General features: G+C 43.0%; 1 protein-coding gene across 1 annotated transcript; it reads left to right on the top strand.

Moving 5' to 3' along the window:
• Nucleotides 1-6243: 6243 nt before the first annotated feature.
• On the top strand, nt 6244-15697 carry LOC308296890 (visual pigment-like receptor peropsin; the record flags this gene model as incomplete). The annotated part of the gene is made up of 6 exons (XM_080740245.1): nt 6244-6385; nt 7177-7382; nt 11750-11849; nt 13922-14026; nt 14828-15051; nt 15248-15697. 6 exons carry the CDS (start codon nt 6244-6246, stop codon nt 15695-15697), a joined length of 1227 nt encoding a protein of 408 aa, XP_080596371.1.
• Nucleotides 15698-16368: the final 671 nt, after the last annotated feature.

Raw genomic sequence — 16368 nt, 5'->3', positions numbered from 1 at the left:
AGCGCAGCTGCAGCTCCAGAGAGAGGAGACATTGCACTAATCCTCTGTGAGGAGGGGATCCAGTGTCCAGTGTCTGTACACATACACAGGCCATTCACTCAGACAAAGCAGGGGGGCTGAGGAGTTCAGCCATCCATTCCCTTCCCCTCTCACCCATGCCAAGCAGGGCTACAGCGCAGGGCCGCTGCCAGCAGTGCCATGCTTGAGCTTAGGTGGAAGTAAATGCCACAGATGGTCAGACATCAACAAGTTGGCCAGACAGGGAGGATGGCAAGGTGCCCTGGAAACTGGAGCTATTGTGCAAACTGTGGGTGTGTGCGTGCTTGCGTGCGTGCGTGCTTGCGGGTGTGTGCGTGTGTGTGTGCGCGTGCGTGTGTGTGTGCGCGTGCGTGTGTGTGTGTGCGTGCGTGCGTTCACACATGATTATGTCTACATGCCAACAGGATGTTTAGCTTAATCTACACATTTCCATTTCCTTGTGGAAATCACTTTATATTTTGGCAAAACATCCCTCCTTGCAGAGCTGATGTGCAGACCCCTTGGGGACAGTCATGTATTCTACCCTAAATGAGATTTTTACATAAGTTACTTGCTTAAATAAACCATGAGTCTGGAGAAGGAATTGCAACCTGGAAGCGGCGCCTAAATAAATGTTTGTATGGGGTTCAGTGCCAAAGATCCTGAGCCACAGACCAATCCACATTGGTCCTTAGGCTGTAGTCTGTTTTCACTTGATTTCCGCTGCACTATTCAAGTGTTCTTAATTATGGGTTTATTTTGGGATTATTATGCAGAAAGCCTTTTCATGCAACAAAGCAGCCAGTCTCATTCCTGCTGTAATCGTTACAAATTATCTCAATAACTCTAAGCGCTATACCTAACTGTGTGCAATTTCACAAACATTTAAAATGATTCTCACATGCACGTCAGCGTTAATTCAACTCCTGCCCCATGCATTTGTTATCAAATATTGTTTAGCTAAGCGACGGTATTTTGTGCAGTGATGCCTGCATCTGAAGGTTGACCATGCACGTCAAGAGTGGGGACTGTTTTGGTGCAAGGGGAAAGAGAAAAACAGGCCAGTCTTTGTACCTCTGGTTAAGTCACTGTATGAGCTGTGGTCTAAATTTCAACAACCCGTGCCCTGCCAGGAGAAGTTCTCTAACCTCAGAGCCATGCCATGACTCTTTGGAGTGGGATAAACATCATCACCAGCTGTTAAACTCCATATCCTGTTTACCACTGGATCCATTAATGGGAACATGAACATTTCACAGAGGCAGAGGTGTTGGCAAACTACAATTTAACTCTGACAGAGTGCACAAGGGGAAATAAGGTCCATTTGGTTCCATTGGTACACTCTCATGAGTTACAGACCTGTAAGGGTCCATTTGGTTCCTACTATAACTATCAAATATTTAGCTGGGGAGTCCATATAAACCCCTAAAGGACCCCTGGAGGTCCCTGGACCCCATGTTGAGAACCAGTGGTATAGAGACTACACTGTGAACGTGAAGGTATCAGTGTGCCATCAACGCTATGCACATTGAGCTGAAAATCTTGTTGAAATGACAAGTAATGCTCCATTTACCAACGGCAATATTATTCCTCGGAGATCCAGACCTCTGGGTTTGAATATGTGGGCAGGTGGTCATGATTTATAGGGTTTTGATGCTGGATTGGTGCCATCTTCAGATGTAAACCAGGTGAATGTTCCTCTCGGCAAATGTTCCATTTCTGAGAACCCAGAATTGGCGATGAAAACCAATTTCTCATTCTCTTTATTCCCCCAAATACCTACGCACTGCAGGTTATACTCTATAATCCCCAAGGCCTGCTGTGGGGAACGTGCTTAGAGCTTTCACATTAATCTATGAGCAAACATAAAGTAATTGCAAGGGGCGTGGAAAAATGTCCCTTAACAGAGATTCAAAACAGGCTTCCTTGGCAGAGTTGTACAGCCTGGGTACTGTATCTTGAGATTGTAGATAGCCATGAACTTAAAGAAACTACTGAGTAACGCATTGCTACTGTATGATGGACATCTACAGAGCTTAGTCACTTGTCAATAATCCTGCACAGTTTGTCCCAAAGGAATCACAGGCAAAGCATTTTCCTTATACCTGTGTGGAACACTTACACAAGCGCTCCCTGTGTGTTTGAGGGTCCTTGCTCAGTGACAGGGGGAGAGAGAGAGAGGGGGCGTATGAGAGCATTGCTCCCATTTTGAAAGTGAACCTCTTTAAGGAGAACCTATATTTGGTCTCTTTCTTGACCTGGCGTATGTCGTCTGTGAAGAGAAGCTTTGTTGCCCTCAGACAGCTAGTGGACGTTAACACACACCTCCATAATAGCATCTGTGTCTGTGATTTTTTTTCGGTGAACTGTGAGTTTTTTTCTTTTTTACACCTCACATCCCCAGCTTTGCTATACAGAGAGAGAGAGAGAGAGAGAGAGAGAGAGAGAGAGAGAGAGAGAGAGAGTTAGTTAGAGAGGCAATCATCATAAGTCTGGTGTATACAGTGGCCTACTGTAGTTGCAGTGTGATTGCCACGCTTTAACCACATGTGCCAAAATACACAGGAGACAGTTAAGCTAATCATGGCTACCACTTCCGGCAAAGGAGGAGGTGTCCTTCCACACAAGTTTTGTACATTGTGCAGTACCTCTGCGTGTTACTGTAGGTTTAGTGATAAAACCTTGTGTGCAAACATAACTGTAAACCATAATTGCATGGTGGGCTACGGATTAGGAGCTCCTACAGAAAAAGGACACAACATAAACTTTGATTGCGACAATGGATAGAGTGTTGTTGCTCTCATGGCATTTTGCAGAAGATCTTGTCACAGTCTGTATCACAGATGCTGTGAGTCTGCACCTGTAGGATGTGGAGAACCTCCCTTAATTTGGACTTTGGCCTCTCAGTTTAGCGACAGCTTAATCTCAAACGTAACTGTCCTTAACATTGACAGCAGGATGTCTACTGTCAATACAGACAGAGTTAATCTCTGAACTTTCATTGACAAAGGCTGACATTCCTAATAAGATTATTCATGAGGGCGTGCAGGTGGCACGGGATAAAGTTCGTGCCCACCATGTTGACTGGGATTTCAAGGTCATTCAAGGTCAGGTTTATTAGCATGTCCCAAACTGGGCAATTCATCAGATAATAAAAACTCTCAAAACACAGTGAACATACATAGACATAGACATAGACATGGACATGGACGTGGTCACAAGATCCAGATAATAACAACAGTTCAAGTACAGTACAGTATAACAACCATCCATGAAACTAAACAACATCTACCTCCTCCTTCCATTATTGATGTCACGAATGGAAGTAGTTTATGAGAATTTGTACCTTTTCTTACGTTTTAAGTTGCAGGGGCCTCTAACCGTTGGCCGGAAGCCATCATATTCAAAATTTAGGGGATCTGCTCTAATAGATGACGCTTTCTTAAGCACCTGCTCCTCATTGTATATGACTCAGACAGCTGAATTGTACCCCCACGATACCTTTGGCTTGGCCCGGGTACTCTCCAACGGACACAACTGACCATATTCATGGGTGGGAAGTCAGCAGGGGAGGGTGTTCTCTCTACACTAGCAACTCCTTTGATAGGGGCGCCTGATCAGCTGAAATAGCCAGGAGGGACAGCATCTTCCGTCTGCATGTGTTACATCCTCAGTGAAACTCTTCACTGTCAGGTGAAAGGAAGCGGCTTGTGACTCGAAGAGATGTGACCTAACAGTATAGGAGTTGGTAATGACAGGGATTATAGAAATAATCGGGGTGTCCGCTCAGTCGGTAGAGCTCTTGCCTTTGGACCACAAGGTCATAGGTACAATCCCGGGCACCGCCAACTCAGCGTATGAGTAGCATGGCTTGGGTGAAGCAAGTCATGCAGCAAGTACTGGTACCTGATGGTAGGTGTGGTGCTCCAACTCAGCAATCCATCTCCCAGGGAGGGGTCTAGTGCATTGTAGCGGGGACAGAATCCCGCACGTTACCAGCTGTTACCGACAATAAGCCACTCCCAACCAAAAAAGATACGATTGAAAGAAGTCCTCACTTTGCATACAACGTGAGCTGCAATGTTATGCTGTATGGGCAGCATGGGCATCACCTCCCAAAACACATTATCACATTATCCACTTTGACCAGCAGAAACCCACCGCAAGCTGCATCAGAAAACCCCCCTCTGTCTCTACGGAGCAGCGCACGCGGGGATCACTGCAGAACCGGAGCCGTGTTGCGTGGTGTCTGAGGGTGAAGCCTAGGATAGACATGGAAAGGTGGGGGTATGTTCTGACTGGGAGCAGTGTTTCCTCCTGGATGGGTGACAGTTGGGGTCAGAGGTTCACTGCGCCAGCAACAGCTCTCCCTCTCTCTCTTTCTGCAGACTCTCCCTCTCTCTCTCTGGGGCTCAAAGGAAGGGTTTGACGAGGAGGGGCTCGGAAGCACCGCCAAGGGCCAGAGGCATCTGGCAGCGAAAGGCAGCCCTTTCCCTCCACATCCTGAGGGCCAAGCAGAGACGCTCTGTGGTGGCTGGTGCAGGGAAACAAGGTGAACACTGTGATCTACATAAGCTGGCAAGACTGTGTGTGTGTGTGTGTGTGTGTGTGTGTGTGTGTGTGTGTGTGTGTGTGTGTGTGTGTGTGTGTGTGTGTGTGTGTGTGTGTTGAGGGGGTGGTTCAGGTTACCCCGTTGGATGGTGTGTTACCACAGAGAACCTCACTGTGTTTGTGTGATGGAGGCAGTGTGGTATGATAAATATATAGTACCTGTAAATAGAACAAAAGGTTAGAATCAAACAAATTTGACCAACACTGGGCGGAGAGGTCCAGACTAATTTCTCTCCGTCAGTAAGTGACAGTACAGTAGGTTGTCATGTATTTGTTTTTGATGTAATTGCGACCATCAGGTCGCAAGTGACTATGAAAAGCTGCACCGGCTGTCTGTCCGTCGGTCTGTCCGTCTGTCCGTCACGTCACACTTTTGCCCCTACTCTCTGGCACCGTTGGCCCTATCGATGCCAAACTTTGCACACACACTCCTTGGATGCCAAATCACAACCTCCATTTCTCACAGGCCGATTCTTGGACACTGCTCCTACAGATTTTGGCCTAAAATCACGCAAAGCAGTACACACTACACAGTATCTCTAAAGTCATGTCATCAACTTGGATCTGTCCCATTTCCCATATTCCCTCCTGATTGGCTACTATTGCCTTCTAAAGTTTGTGTATGCGACGTGACAGTCTCTTATCTCCCGATTAGGGAGTCTTACTGGTATATCATGGGAGAGCTCAGCACTGGGATACTATCTAAAGAGCGTTTTGAAGAGTTTTGGTGTGCTTGTCTCCCCTTGATACCAGATTCTGACGTGCTCTGATAACTCATATTAAACTAATTTTTCAGCGTACTGTACATACTAGCTCACACACACTCAATCATCCTTTGGGTTTCAGATGGATACTCCCGCTCTCAGCATTGGCTGGATTTTCCACATGTGGATACTTAGGTTCATAGTAATCAAGATGACAGAGCTACAGTGAGCATGTGCAGGGCCCCCAAGTAAATGGAAGTGATTAGGAGAAAACTAGAACACATCTCCTGGGAGAGATGTACCTTAGAGGCAGTACTGGTACTGTACTGTACATCTGTGATGCAGCAAATTGCAAAGGAATGTGTTAATGGTGTAATGCAAATTGTTAGCAGACAATGTAACTAACATCTGATGAAAACGGTGCTAGGTGAAAATGAATCGTTTAAGTAGCCAGTTCTATGCCTACAAAGGATAAGGAGGTTAGTCAGTGTACACACAGCATGTTTTGTTTTGTGTTATTGTATTTCAGCATAATAATCTTGGTGAGTGTTTTGGACAGCACAGACCCCAGGACTGTAACCGGTTGTTAAACAAGGATTTATGAATAACATATCTCTATTGTTTCCATATTCCGTGATTGTTATGTGGCACTGGTGAACATTCAAATAGGTCAAGCATCATCTTTTAGAGAAGAACTTCTGATCTGAGAAAAAAAAATCTGATTAGTCATTAAGACATCCGTGGGATTACAAAAGCTGACGGTGAGTTGTGAGGCATTAGTGAGTGCATCTAAGCTGGATTTACGGGTAGCTGACTGGTCGTCCTTGCTAACTCACGCAGCAGTGTCCACTGATCGCAGAATAGAGAACGCTGAAACAAGGATTCATGCCTTGGCAGCGACATTTAGGCCATGGAAATCATATTACAGCCTCCTCCTCCTCTAAAGGTTGTCAATATCCCATGGAGGAACAATAACCTTACCAATCTGCACATAGACACTCCTCTGTCAGAACAAGGAGAGACCATCATTGGAGTCTATCTTTTAGTGCTAGGTAAGTCTGGTTGGCTTTCATAGATGTGTATCTGTGTCCTTCACTAACCTATCCTTTCACAGCATGGTATGGCTGTGAATTCTTGTGGTCATTTTTTATACATTTTTGCATAATTATTCATGTGTCTTGCAGATACTGTAGTACCTGAGTTTTACACTCTCCAGGTTAAATGAACACTCCAGATTATACTCTGTACTGCGTACAAATATTATCTACTCTGCTTTGCAACAAACATCCAGACCTCCAGACAATTCCACCACGGAACATATAAATAACTTTCCCTCTTACAATTTTGATGAGCTATTACTGACAAATAGGAGTCACACATTGTTGAGGAGTCAAAAACAAAAACAACCATTGTCCCCAATGTTCCTGAAGGTCAATACACAGCTGTCACATCCACTTCGTCTATTGTCTCAGTTCCCTTTGCTCGATGTCAACTAATTTTCCACAGAGCCTTTCTCTTGTAACCACATTTTAAACACATTTTGCAATGTTTTAAGGTTGATTTTAGATATTCCATTTTGTGTTGTTGTTTTACTTACTTACTTTGTTTTATTTTATACACATGCTACTATTACTCCTGTATGTTGTCAGGAGTCATGAACAAGTGCACACGTTTATAGCCTACAATATAAGTGTGGTGTTTTCCATTAGGGTTACGTTTACAGTTACTGTTTAATTGTTAAATGTGAATGCATTAATACTAATGAGGTCACCATATAGAAGTGAGGAAGTATAGCCAGCCACTGATACATATATACTGTACACATGTGTTTACTTCTGCTCAGGTTGGCTGTCTTGGTTTGGGAACAGTCTAGTTATCTTCGTGCTGTACAGACAGAGGAGCTCGCTCCAGCCGACGGATTACCTCACGTTGAACCTAGCGATCTCTGACGCCAGCATCTCAGTGTTTGGCTATTCTAGAGGGATTCTGGAGATATTCAACATCTTGAAGGATGACGGCTACCTGATCAGATGGATCTGGACGTGCCAGGTAACAGCAGGGACGTACAGAGAATGTTAGAGAGGCAGGGGCTGAAATTTCTAAAAGGGCCTTTTGGTGGATGCACCGAAAATAGCAGACCTGGAGGTTGGCTATTTTCGGTGTGTGAAACCACACTGAACTAAGCATAATCAAGTCAATGCTGGAGATGTGGCTTAATGGCATGTATTTCTACACAGAGAGGGCAATACTTTCAACATAAGATGCTGCATTCAAGTTCAGGAGAGTTTGGACAAGGCGATTTTATTGAATGCTGCCTTCAGGCATGCCATGGAAAGAGGGCATTTGCATTTGCATTTCTTTCACCTGCATTTATGGCCTGGAAAGGGCAGAGGCTCAAGCCCCCTTTGATGTCTATGCACGTGCCTGCACAACAGACGGATTCATCCAGATCTTTGCTGAAAGAAGGTGTCATCGCCATGTTGGCTTGTGGTGGACATTTTTGTCAAAAAAAATATTTTTTCCACAGACATACAAAAAGAGTGTCGCTACTTAGTATGGAAGCCACCAGATCCTGTCCGTCGTTCAAAATCCCTCTTTATTTGTTTGTCACTCAAAATCACTCTTCTTCGTCACTCTGACATCATTACACCTCATCGCAGCTACGATATAGCTACGGGATATAGCATCGTGCATTGTGATGTCAGTCAGAACAGGTCAGCTATATCCTTCTGCTGAGCTGGGATGGTATTGATGAGAATCAATATCATCCATAAATGGGGCTACAGTATATCTCCATATATGGGGCTATATCCTGTATCACCTAATAAACTCCATATTTGGACCTAGGACGATGGAGTTTATTAGGTGAGACCTAGATATAGATAAGCTGGCAAGATGTGTCGGGTAGCTCCATATTATGGATAACAATCTTCAGTGGGACATGTCAGGGAGATAGGCTAAGAGTAGAGTATTCTGCAATACTCTGCTCTCGCCAGCTCCATACTGTATAATATGGAGCTGTAGATCGTTCTAGGTTCAAATATGGAGTTTATTAGGTGAGACCTAGATAAGTTAGCAAGATATGTCGGGTAGCTCCATATATGGAGTAACAATCTTCAGTGGGTAACTATGGTGCAACCTTTCCCTCCAGGGCGAGGTCGCTTCTCGCCCTTGGGGCGTCTTACTGGTATTACCAGAAACACATAAAGAGATAGCTCTGAATGACCATAACAGGTCTTTAACTCTGAGAGTGTACACATGGAACCAAATGAACTCCTATAGGGTCCATTTGGTTCAGAGTTAAGGGGGTCCTTGCAACTAAACGTTTAAGAACCACTAGTACTAAGGTACCATATTGTCATAGTAAATCAGTTCAGTGTCAGACATATTCTGAAGAAAACCTGGGAGACTTGAAATTCAGTAATTACTTGTGCCAGCAGAGCACACAAGTAGGGTGACAATAGCTGTCTGTGGGTATGTATGTGGCCATAACTTTAGCCAATGAGGGAGCAGCGTTCTCGGTGACATCACCACCAGCTATCATCACCCAACTTGTGGGCTCTGCTGGCGCGAATTACCAGCCATATTTGGCTATGAGTGTGCTAGGCGCAAGTTGGCACCTCGACAGAGTGCAGTCAAGTTGGATATTACAATCAAAATAAGAACATTATAATGGAGTGTAAAACTGAAATCTGAAATGTGCCACGGACAAGACCAATCTTTTGCCACGGACACTGTGTACAGACATATTGATGACCCCTGGCTGAAAGACTTTTTCAGGTGTTAGATGTCTTTACTATAGAAGTAGGCCTATTACTCAGAACAGTCATTGCACCGAAACCAGGAGCATTTGTGCACGCTGCTCGCAAAGGGGACTGGAGGGAATCCATTTGCAGATTACTTTGACCGAATCCAATTAATGAGGTACTCGAAAATAAAAGAATCAAGAGGAAGTCTTACAGCAGCAAAATGTATGTTTGTGTGAGGGATTATGCTAGTAGCCATGTGGGCTGGAGGTTAAATCTATAATCAGATTACTGCTGTGGGCCCCTTAGAATGGTGAAACGAGGCATTTGGCACCTGTATAGAACCAAGCGGGCAACTAATAAGAATGGCAGAGTTTATGTTTATTACATAATTTTATAAAGCACCTTGTGTTGTGTCTGAATTATATTGTAATCCAGTGAACAGTACTTTCAGTTAATTTGACATAATCAGCATACAACTGGGTATTTGTATTATTACTACAGGTATGTGTGTTGACGGTACAAATGTACTTAGATAGGCAGACACTTGCAATTGACCTACAGAGATGGGGGTTAATGCACTGAATTTTTTTCTGAATATGATGTTGATCACATCACATAAATTACATGTTTGATATAATTCATTATGCTATATCATTTATTTGATATCAAGAGTACCAGGTTTGGTACTTATAAAGGGGAGGGAGAGTTGAGAAATAGGTGAATTAACATGTGCTTGGAGATTCACTTGCTCACTTCCCAACACATGCTGACAACATTAATGCTCTTAGGGTACACAGGAAAGTCCATATGCATGCAGAGATAAGATGTTGGGAGCCATATGGACAACTTTCTTGCGTGCATTGCAGAAGGACACCATAGTCAGACATAGTCATGTATGTTTTGCCTCCTCCCAAATAGTTGCCATACTTGAGCTCGGGAATTTTTACAGCTTATTTTTCTTGCTCAAGGCGAGCCTGGTGGAAACCCTGATATCCGTATGTGCACCTATGAGAAAAGTCTCTGTGGAGTCACAGGAAAACATTGGGAGTAACAATAACAGCTTCAGTCTCATAAGCAGAGACCCTATAATCTGCAGTGGGAGAGTGCCGCCGCTGCAGGTAGACTTACGAAGGAAGGGGGTGATCTCATCGCTCAGTTATCTTATCTGTCTTTTTTGTGTGTGTGCAGGAGAAATATTGAGATAGTAGTGAACCCCCCTCACTTCCACCTCCCACAAGAGGGAAAGGTGGGTAGAAGGTGTGAGAAGGGAGAACAGGCGCAGACGCAGAACATGGAAAACCGTAAGAGGTGGCAGAAATAGCTGTTTAAAAAAAGGAACGTGGATGTGTGAACGAGACAGGCATGTGAGAAGCATTAGCAGATTACTGCGGCAGCAGCAGCATGACAGAACATGAACATACACGTGGTGTGGAGCTGGGCCAGGCAGCATGGGGCCAGACCCCTGTGCGCTGTCTTCACACTACGGGACAGGTCATCATCGAGTGGGAGGGAGGGATCCTTATGTCCCCCTTTTCATCTTTCAAAGAGAAATGGAGAAAGAAAATTGTCTTCAGGTGATTTGATTCAGCTACGTGTCCCAAAAGAAATGACTACATCTGTTTTTACACGTTCAAACAGAGAAATTGGTGAAGCAAAGCTACACAGTACATGTGCATTGAATTGTGAGGTATAGGCTGAGGCTGATTGATTCAGAAGACCAGACATCTTTAAGTAATCTTGTCCCTTATTTGAAGAAGAAGGGGAAAAAAATGTGTTGAGGGCAAAGTGGACTTTTTTAGCATTTAGCCATTTTGCACGGGGGGAGGGGGGTTGGGTTTCCTTAGTGTGAATATGGTCAATAGACTGTATATAAAACTATTGTATAGAATGTGTCTGTGAGTGAAAAACTACGTTGATTGATCGTAATGGGATTAGGACCTTAAGGGGATCAAGGAAGGCCTTGGCCTTTGTCCCACAGCAGTGTCCCAGCATGGATCCTCTGTGTCCCACAGCGACCAGACTGGAGCACAGCGGGACATTCATCCCACTGGCATTTGTATTTGCGGAAGCAAGACACTTCAAAAAACAAGACTCTTCAAGAAACAGAGACACAAGAATCACTTTTTTTTTTTCATTTTCATTATTATACACCTGTTGATGCTTCCTGACAGGGTGAAGTCACTGACCAGAATCAGAATCGGTAGCACTTTAAACTAAGGTGCTGTTTACAGAAGTAACAAAATAGGTGAAATTAGTTTTCGTTTCATCGTTCCCATCGTATGGTTATTTAAGGGGGGAAAGGAGATCAAGCAAGAAATAACAAAGAAAAAAAAACTCAAATTTTGTCCTAATAATACGCTAATGTCCCAGTCATGTCTTTTTCTGGTGCCGTTTCTCCTGGATGAAACAACATGCCATGCAGAGAACAGGAAATGCCCTGGATCTGGAACATATCAGCTAACTGTTTAGGGAAAATGCTTTAAGCTATCGTGTCGCCATCTGATATGGTCCAATGCAAATCCACAAACAGAGGACGGGGGACAATTAGGCAATCATTGGCTTCTTCTTCCCCCGGGGCTTGGCTTCCTCGGGACTTTCCCTTTACCATGAAGTATGCTCAAACACATTTAAAGAAGATCTTTTAATGATATTCTTGTCTCCTTCCAGATAGACGGCTTCCTCACCTTGCTCTTTGGCCTTGCAAGCATCAACACCTTGACCGTCATCAGCGTCACGAGATACATCAAGGGATGCCACCCAAACAGAGGTTAGAGTTAAGACTTTTTTTGCTGTTTAAAAAAACACGTAATGGGATGCATAATGTACAGGGGTCAACGCCATGTTGGCTTGTGGTGGACATTTTTTGTTCCAATTCCATTTTTGCCACGGACATACAAAATGAGTGGACAATAATATTATCAGAAACGCATTAAGAGCTAGCCCTGAATGACCATAACAGGTCTGTAGTCTAAGAATGTTCAAATGGACCACGGTCCCTTTGAACGGGTCCATTAAGTACACTCTCAGAGTTAAGGTAGTACAGGTACTTGCAAATAACACATCTGAGAACCACTACTAGTTGGACTGCCATAGTGTTGTAATAAATAAGTATCATACATATTCTAAAGAAAACCTGTTGACTTGACATTCAGTAATTGGGTCTTAAAAAAATAAAAATATTATAATGGTGTGTAAATCTAAAATTTCCACGGACAAGACCAAGTCTTGCCGTGGACCCATTTGTCCATGTATGGACATATTGATGACCCCTGATAATGTAGACTTTTCAGACAACACCGCCAGACGATGTACAGACGATGACTTTAGACTTGGCTCTGTATACTGTAGATGTAGACAATGTAAAAATGCCTCAGGCAGGCGTCTCTGCCTTCCTAGCATTCCAGTAGCTCTTATCTGACAAAAGTGTGTGTTTTTTCCCAAGGTAATGAAAGCTTATTAGTGACTTGAGTTTTGGGAATAACTACTTGCTCGACTCCGGTAATTTAATTTTCATTTAACCATAACATACCATTAAGTTAACGTGAGGTGAGGTTTGCTATTTTAGGTGCAATGATGTTGAAGAATGTCTTAATTACATGGAAATTAGCCAGAGTAAGTGCCTCTGTTTTCAGCCAGTCGTACAAGTTTTATTGTGTTTGTGGTTGTTCATAAAACACAACTACATAAACGTACCTATATAAACTATATGGTGTGTTTTTTGTTTTGTTTTTTACAATAAAGCACCTAAGCTGTTCATTCAGCTTCTAGCTTTCATCAATGGAAGCTAGAATTTGATTTAATTCATTTAATAATTCCTTCCCTGGCACACAACCTTTGTTATGTTTAATAGTGTGAACCTAAGATTGACCTGTTTTTTAAACTAAATAAACAAATCGAGATAATTAATTTGAGAATTAACCACTTGAGCCCTTGCAACCTAATTCTTGTTGTGAAATTATAGGCAACAATAAAAACAGAAACCTTTTCATTGCGGTATGTTGGGAGCTTGTAGATCAGATTTCTTTATTTTGATTAATCATGCAAATAAAATGAATGTGGCCCATATGTGTTCGTGTAGATAAGGAATCAAGATAAGGAATATCTGGGATCTGAAAAAGATCAAGCCACTTGATATTTCTTTTCTTTTTTTATTCTTCTGAAGACAAAGCTGTGAGTACTTTGTCAACAGAGGCTTTTCAGTCAAAGTGGTTGTGATTCATAAAGGCTGTTTAGGACTAGAAAAGTGCTCATTGTTCAATAAATGTCACAATCTGACATTCATAACTAGGAAAGAATGCTGAATTTTGAAGTGCCTCTCACTTTTCCTGTGCTGTGTATTGTCATAGTGATAACATTTAGCTAAGCCAAGCACTTCGACAGCACATACAGGATATACAGTTAAATGGGACTAGGAGCTACATTGGATAGAGTAAATGACATCATATTCTAGACTGCAACTATCGATATTTTTTCTTTCTTTGCTCATATTCTTAGCTTTTATTTTATTGACAACTTTTTTTGATTAATCAATTAACCGAAAAGCAAATCTCTTTAAATATAAAAATGATGATCAATGAATTGACGCAAAATAAATATTTTTATAGTTTATTAAATGATCAGCACGATTAACCACTTACCGGTAATTGCTTTTATACTTAATTGCAAAAATAGCGAAAGTAGACAATCTGCAACGCATTGCATTTATTTGAATAAAATCTATTATTTTATTAAAATATATTATTTTATCATTTATAATCGATTAAATCGATTAGTTCAATTAACGATTGCACCCCTACCACTATGGTTATTGTTGTTGTTGTTGTTGTTGTGTATCTGCAGCTCACTGTATCACTACGAACACCATCGGTGTATCGCTGATGTGCATCTGGAACGGAGCTCTCTTCTGGTCGTTGGCGCCCCTGCTGGGCTGGGGGAGCTACACAGGTCTGTCTCCTCACACACGCCAGCCATTCTCTAATACCAGGAAATTATATGAAACCATGTTAATAAATACATATAGAGAGGATCACATTTTATACTTACAGTGTAGGCATCCAGACACTTTTATCCAGAGCGACTTACAGTACAAGCATGAACCCCAGTTAACAAAGAACAGTGTTTACACTGTAAATAGTCACAAAAGTAGAGTGCAGATAGAACAATGTAGTGCCTCAAAGACACTAGGATACCGGGTAAACATTGAACCTAACATCTGTCTAAACAACACGCTATCTAAATAACATTCTACGCCAGCCCTCGCTACTTTAGTTATTCACAAAGACAACGAGACAATAGCATTTGATCAGCAGTTCAACTGTATAAATAGATTGACATAGCGTAAGCGTGAATTGCCCCGGTGATTTAAATGTCATTCCCACTGGGATTCCCCAACTGGGAGGGGAGGGAGTTGGCTGAAAACACAGCAACGCAACCATCCTGTGATTGAAAGTTGCTGTGTTTAATTGCTCTCTTTGTACCCATAATATTATCTCTAATGATACAGCCGCAAGCCTATCACTGCAAGCGTATCACTCTCTCTGTCCTGATACAGCACAGGATTCACATAGTGCAGCCTGAGTGCAGCAAGTGCTCTGAGCCTTTGATTAGGCATCAGTCCGTTATAGAGCGGAGTGGTCATTATATAGAAATAATTCACAGCTGATTTCAGTGATTGACCTGTCAAAATCAAGCATTCAACCAAGCTGTGTAATAATTATATATAATCTACCCTATATTTCCCCATAGACCGAGGTTATGGCACCTGTGAGGTGGACTGGTCCAAAGCCAACTACTCCACCATCTACAAGTCGTACATCATCTCCATCCTCATCTCCTGCTTCTTCGTCCCCGTGGTGATCATGTTCTTCTCCTACGTGTCCATCATCAACACGGTGAAGAGCACCAACGCCATGTCAGCCGATGGTTACCTAAGTGAACGCCAAAGGAAGGTGGAGAGAGATGTTACCAGGGTACGTGCATCATGAGACATACTGTACTGACCTATTGCACCTCTCAAGTGTGCTTGGCATGTCAGAGCACTTTGGAATGTAAAGTAAAGAGTGAGGAAATGTAACTCAGTCATCTTTAAAAGTGCTCTGACAGTAGCAGATCGCCTCCCACTCCCTTTCCTGACAGTCATTTCCTTGTGTTCTTCTTCTTCTCAAGGTGTCCATCGTAATTTGCACGGCATTCATCTTGGCCTGGTCGCCTTACGCAGTGGTGTCGATGTGGTCCGCATGGGGCTTCCACGTGCCCGGCACCACAAGCATCCTCACGCGCCTCTTCGCCAAGTCGGCCAGCTTCTACAACCCGATCATATACTTTGGCATGAGCTCCAAGTTCCGAAAGGATGTGGCCGTGCTGCTGCCGTGCATCCGCGAGAACCGGGACGTGGTGCGCTTGCAACACTTCAAAGAACTCAAGCCCAAGGCTGAAGCCACAATCCCTTCAGCACCACCGCCTGTCCAGGAGAACCAGGCAAAATACCTGGTCCAATCCTCTCCCGATAGCGACTCAGGGGTCAACAGTCCTCCACAGACGCCACCGTCTGAGGTCTTCAGCATCGATGTGCCCTCACACATTGAAACATCAGAGTACTGGTGTGACAGACTCTAATAGGCAACTCTGCTTATTCACTGCTTACTTTATTATACTTGAATGAAACCACTACTTGATTTGAATCATCTTTATTGTCACATCACATGTTTACAGGTGTAAAACAGTGGATGATTTAATTTTTGTTTTTTGAGTGTTGCTAACCACTCCTACATCTGGCTTTGTGTGTATGTTCGTCCATATGTCTGTCCGCATGTTATGAAATTAACTCATAAAAGGCACCGCTCACTTGCACACTGGGTGTGATTTTTCCAGAAAAAAGAAGGGGTGGGGGGGATCAAAAACAAAAGGATATCTACATATTGTGATTACATATTATGATAGACTGTGGTAAATGTTGTCAATAAAATTATTTTCTTGATTTCACATCGTTTCACAATTCCTGCATAGATCGATCAAGTCCGATGTCATCTGAAATGCAGTTAAGAGCAAAGGTTTTCTCCTTGAGGTGGAGAACTTTGGTTCTAACTTTTACTACAGCAAACTGTCAGAAACCTTCCAGTGGCTAAAACTAACACAGTGGATAAAACTAACAACAACTAAAGAGCCTGTTGAAAGAAAGTAGAGCAATTCTGAAACAGCACCAGACAATCTGACAATGTCAATGGGGGCAATTACTTACTTGAGGCATGAAAATATAATCTCTAGAATTCCCGGGGCAGCCTTCACAT

Source organism: Nannobrachium achirus (assembly GCF_963921795.1).
Source record: "Nannobrachium achirus genome assembly, chromosome: 13".
Classification (NCBI taxonomy): domain Eukaryota; kingdom Metazoa; phylum Chordata; class Actinopteri; order Myctophiformes; family Myctophidae; genus Nannobrachium; species Nannobrachium achirus.
This window is presented reverse-complemented; position numbering and strand designations above follow the sequence as displayed.